General features: G+C 37.0%; 1 protein-coding gene across 1 annotated transcript in view; it reads left to right on the forward strand.

Moving 5' to 3' along the window:
- Positions 1–4691, forward strand: part of LOC111379881 (probable serine/threonine-protein kinase clkA) — a 12837-nt gene extending 8146 nt beyond the window's left edge. Inside the window, exons 4-7 of the mRNA XM_023003322.1 lie at positions 3009–3116; positions 3266–3544; positions 3651–3794; positions 4201–4691. Coding sequence (XP_022859090.1) covers positions 3009–3116; positions 3266–3544; positions 3651–3794; positions 4201–4389 — 720 coding nt within the window. The 3' untranslated portion in view covers positions 4390–4691. The remainder of the gene's footprint in view (positions 1–3008; positions 3117–3265; positions 3545–3650; positions 3795–4200) is intronic.
- Positions 4692–6050: the final 1359 nt, after the last annotated feature.

A 6050-nucleotide genomic window follows, 5' to 3' on the forward strand; every position in this document is an offset into this window, starting at 1 on the left:
CACATCCTTGTTAAATCATCAATGAAGAGCACAAAATATCTACTGCCATTCAGTGTTGGAGTCCTCATTGGACCACATACATCTGTGTGTATTAATTCCAGTTTTTCTGAGGCTCTTCTTGACTGGTTTTTTGGAAACGGCAACCTGGTTTGTTTACCTGTTTGACACACATCACACACACAAGCTTCATCACTTATATCTGGTATATTTTCAGCTAGCTCAAACTTGTGCATATGTTTAAGTGATATAAAATTAGCATGACCAAACCTCTTATGCCAAAGTGAAGCCTCAACTTCAGTACAAGTAAAAGCATTAGAGGTCATGTTCTTCCATTCTAATGGAAAGCTTCTTTGCCTCATTTCAATTGACATCAATTCCTTTCCACTTGGATTATATATAGTGCAATTAGTATTTTTAAAAATCAGTGTAACTCCTCTCAATCAATTGGCCTACACTTACCAAGTTCTGATCGATATCGGGTACATAAAGTACATCAACAATATGTTTAATACCTGATGGAGTTTGGACAGCAATCACTCCAATCCCTTCTACTTTCACATAGTCTCCATTGCCAACCTTCACCCTTGATTTATATGAGCCGTTTAACTCAACAAAAGTGCTGAATTCTGAAGACATATGGTGTGTGCAACCACTGTCCAATAGCCAATTTTTAACATTGCTGCAGGCTTTAAAATTAATGGCAGTAGACAAATGCTCCTCCAGATGTTGAAGCTCATCCTCTGCCACTTTTGCCTACTGCTGGTTCTGGTTTTCCTTTTGATTATTACACACTTTTTGCACATGTCCAAGTTGCTTGCAATTCCTACATTGGACACCAGGTCTATACCAACACCATTTAGGTGAATGACCGATTTTTTTGCAATGTATACAAGGTGGATAAGTGTCCTTTTTATCAGCAACCTTGCTGCCTTCACCCCTCTTCTTTTCCTGCTGGTATTTCTTCACTCCATTGCTTGTTTGTGCTTTGTATTTTCCTTTAACAAACAAGGCTCCTTCTACCTGCTCTTCTTGCCTTATTAATCTTCTTTGCTCAGTAGCCTGAAGAGCATTTATCAATTCAGACAAGGTTATGATTGAAAGATCCCTGGAGTCTTCAAGTGATGAAATTTTTACCTCAAATTTTTCTGGCAAACTGATTAGAACTTTCTCCACAACCCTTCTATCAGGTAGATCATCTCCTAGTAACCTTATTTTGGTCACAACCTTCATTAGTCGATCTGAAAAATCATTGACAAATTCTGCCTCTTTCATTTTCAATCCCTCATACTCCCTTCTCAAGTTTAGAACTTGCATTTGTCTAGTCCTTGCATTGCCTCTAAATTCCTCTCGCAATCTGTCCCAGGCCTCCTTGGCAGACTCACAAGTGATTATCTTGGTAAATATTGCATCAGAAACAGCTGACTGGATGCAGGACAAAACCTTGAATTTTTTTGCAACCTCCTCACTATGTTGCTTTAATTGAGCTATGGTGGGATTTGCCTTGAGTGGAGGTGGTTCCATACCAGTTTCTGGGATTTCCCACAGATCATAGGCCTTCAGATATGCCTTCATTTTAGCAGCCGAGAAGTCATAATTTCCTCCTGTGAATGCTGAAGGCAAAGGTGTTGAAAAACCGGTTGAAGCCATCTCACTTCCTCACAAGTCACTTGGTTGTTTTTATGAATGATTGCTTACTTGTTTTCTCTCAAGTTTTTGTAGCTCGACCTCTTGCAGCCCCCTTCAAAGATCAGTTAATGCTCTAATACCACTGTAGGATTTTATAGAACAAAGAGGAAGAGAAAAACAGATTTCTTGCTGTATAAAATTCATCGAATAAAAGCACCATTACCAGCAGCTATTTAAAGTGTAATACAAGAGATTTTCAGCCATACCATTAGCCTACAACTCCTACCAACTACAGCCTTACCTAGTGGCAGAATAACCATACATTGATAGACTTTATAATCACAAAAAAATAGACATAACATAGGCTGATTTTAATACACACAAAGACATTACAAAATGTGACAGCAAAAATGACAAACCAAAGTCAATAGTTGCAACTACATTTTGACTTGGCCTTCCTCTTCTTCTATTACTGAAGAGTGTCTCTTCCTCATTCTTTAATGACATTCCTGCTCTCTTGAGAGTTTGTTGGCTAGCTAAGATACTCCCGAGCTCATATAAAGATAATTGTGTCGGCTAGCTACAAATCGCCGTAATTATCCCGTTATACTCAGGGTTTAAGCCACGAACAATCATTCTCCGCAGCCTCTGCTCATTGATTTTGATCCAGAATCTAATTTTTAGATTTTGTGGCAAAGAGACTTTTACAAGTTGATACAGTATTCTGACACTCCAGATGACCAATTCATAAGACAAAGCTATGATATTTTGAGTGTTAACTTTATTAACTAAAACTTCTTCCCAATAATTGGGGGAGCCAAAATCAAGTAGATTTTTAGCAACCACAACCACCAATTTTAGTTCTGGTCTACTCTTGAATTACATCTTAATCTATACACTATCACAATCGTCCATAATTTCAAAGCGTGGTTCATAAGCTTAGACCTTTGTAATTTGAACTATCTTGAATTTCATCTTTCTTTTTCTAAATAGGAACTATAATTTTCTTCCTTGAGCCATGTGGCATCTTGTTGACTTTTAAGATCTCATCGAACAATTTGAGTGCTTGAGAGAATAAACAGTTGAGAGTTGTGAAGGCATTTACAATTCAGCTCTAGAGTTGAAGACAGAATTTATGGATACTTATTTTTCTTCTTTGAATTACATTAAGAAGCTTATAGCAGGATAGTTAACAATGTGTATTTGGGATGCACATCGTTAATTCACATGCGATGAATTATCTGCTTATAAAAGAGGAGTATTTTCTCTCTAAACTTCTTCATGACTACAAAGTTGTCAAAGCACATTAATTAGTGACATATTGTAGTGCAATGAGTTAGTTACCAATTGTGATATACTTTCTGTTTTTAATTCTCTTACAGGAACATTTGTTCATTGTTACTGAACTTCTGCGAGCAAACTTGTACGAATTCCAGAAATTTAATCGAGAATCTGGTGGGGAGCCATATTTTACATTGCAAAGGCTGCAGGTCTTCTCTGACGGAACCTCTCTTGGATCTGATTTCTTTCCATAAACGTTTTTGTTTAGGATATTAGTATACTTTTGTTTGCAAGAAACAGTTTGGATATGAATTTGCTGGTACCAAGTGAAATGTTAAGGTTGTCTGTTCCTTTACAGGTCATAACTCAGCAGTGTTTGGAGGCTTTAGCTTATCTGCATGATTTGGGAATCATACACTGTGATCTAAAACCGGAAAATATTCTTATCAGAAGTTATCGAAGATGTGAGATAAAGGTTATTGACCTTGGAAGCAGTTGCTTTCAGAAAGATAACCTCTCCCTTTATGTACAATCTCGTTCCTATAGGGCTCCTGAAGTTATTTTAGGCCTCTCATATGACCAGAAAATTGATCTCTGGTCACTTGGCTGCATTTTAGCCGAGCTATGCTCAGGGGAGGTATATTCTAGAATTACTTCAATATACTTTCTAGCCTGCGTGCACATCTCATGCACAGTACTTAGTGAATATTACTCGTGTCCTCAAATCATCTGTAATCTGCCAGGTTCTTTTTCCAAATGAAGCAATTCCAATGCTGCTTGCTCGTATGATAGGAACACTTGGTCCCATTGACATGGACATTTTGCAAAGAGGGCAGGAGACGCACAAGTATTTTACAAAAGAATACGATCTTTATCATATTAATGAGGTTTGTTCTTTTAACTTATTTCCATTTTTGTTCTCCTTCAGGTTGTCATTTAGAAAGTTATTTTTTCCTGTAGTTTTTTGAACTACCAATTTCAAAAATTTCCGAGGTTTTTCCTGAAAGTTATAAGTTATCTATATATTTGTTTTCTGTTAATGATATAGTTTTCAACATTTTATAACTTCAGTTCCTTAAACATATTCTGCCAACCCCTTTTCTAGCCAGTCAATGGTTTCCTTAATCTGAAACGAATGTATCTACTTCTGTTATTATATCATTGAAATTTATCATCAAGTAATAGTCGGCCTTCACCTTGTAAATGAAGTTTTTGTACATTCTAATGGTAGTTTTCTTGTAACTACATTTTTCTAGTTGACATTTTTCATTTATATATGCAATTCTGCAACAGGAAACAGATCAACTAGAGTACATAATCCCCGAGGAAACATCATTGGAACATCAACTGCAGGTTTCTGATTCTGGGTTCGTTGAGTTTGTAAGATACTTGCTAGAGACTAATCCAAAGAGGCGCCCGACTGCTAGGCAAGCCCTCGAGCACTCATGGCTTTCCCAGTCATACGCTGTTAACTCCTTTTGAGATTTTCATAAAAAAAAATGAGTTCCTAAACATAGCCTTAACATATGTCGCCAATTCTGACTTGGTCAATACATTGATTATCACTTTGTGCATGTTGTAAAGTAATGGTTTAGCAGCAAATTTATCCATTTCCAAGATTTTGTATAGGTTTTTAAATGTCCTCTTCAAGAGATTGTGGAATGATCTTTTTCGGGCATGGGATAAAAGAGGAGGTTTTGGTTTTGTATCGGATTCATATACAATGTTTCTTATCCCAAATAACATTTTGCTAGTAAATGAAAAAAATACTTTTGTTTGAAGAAGTTGGATATATCAATTGGTTTTGGTGGCTAGAGGTATCCTAACGTAAAGAGCATTTGTGAATATTTCACCTCCTATGATTTCTCATTTGATTCCTTTCCATTTCATTGCGAAAATCATTCTATAATAGCAGCGTGTTTGGAAAGTGTTTATAAATGGTTTGAAAATATTTGCTTGTCACATACATTGTTGCTGTCAAGCAATTACAGATATAAGTGATGAGGACATCATTATAGTTGGACTTTTATTATTGTTTCAGTATTTTAGTTGGACTTTTATTATTGTTTCAGTTGGACTTTTATTTAAGTTTACGTATTTTAGTTAGGACTTAAGTAAAGGGCTTGGCCCTATATTTCTAGGTTTTTATTATTTAAACCTATCTTGGTTTGTAATTTGGAGATGATGAATTTGATTGAATAAAAGTTTGGCTACAGCCCCATTCTCCTCTCTGTGTTCTTCCCCGGTTCCTCTCTTCTCTTCTCCTCACTTCCCCTTCTTCTTTCTTTGTTATTTATACTACATCAAATTGGTATCAGAGCAAACCTTGGACAGCAATTCACGCAGCACCAATACAGAATCCGTTGCTGCAGACAAAACAAAACTTCAGCCGCTTCTTCATCCCAACTTCAACCGTTTCAGTCATGGTCATGGCTTCCCTCCTGTCAACATACTAACATCGTGCCAGTTTGTCTTCACTCAAATACCGCCACCAAAACAATACCCAGTTTGCTGCAGAACCCAGTCCCTCCCTCCGACACCTACATACAACCAACTTACCGGAATTACAGTCAAATGATTGAAACAAAGACCAAGCCGCCGCCAACCATGACTCCAAACGGGCCGTGTCAGTTCGCCAATTGCACCATCAGTTACCATCACAGTCCAGCACCCAAAACCGCACTACAGTAATAACCTTACAATCGTTGCACACTCACCGCGCCGCCCACAGTAACACCGCAATCACCGGAGCTTACCGCAGTCAGCGACGTCCAGTCGCCCACCTCCTCGCCGCCGGTCGACCCCTGTCTTGGTTTGGAGTGTAAACAGATTTGTTTACGGGTTGTGAGTTTTAATAAGAACACAGAGTTGTTTACGGGTTTGAGTGATCGTTGTATCGGGTTTTATTTTATTGTTGGGTTGGGTTAATTGGATTATTAATTAATTGATTTATTAATTAAGTGGGTTGGTTATTAGTTATCAATTGGGATTGGGCTTGATTGAGATTTTGATTGTAATTTAGGCTCAAATTTGTGAAATGGGCTCATTTATTATTTTGTTATTTTGATTTTGTATTATTAAAAAAAAAGTCAAAAAAAAAAAGAAAAGAAAGAGCAAAAAAAAAAAAAAAAAAAAAAAAAAAA

This window comes from Olea europaea, unplaced genomic scaffold, assembly GCF_002742605.1.
Source record: "Olea europaea var. sylvestris unplaced genomic scaffold, O_europaea_v1 scaffold2050, whole genome shotgun sequence".
Lineage (NCBI taxonomy): Eukaryota > Viridiplantae > Streptophyta > Magnoliopsida > Lamiales > Oleaceae > Olea > Olea europaea.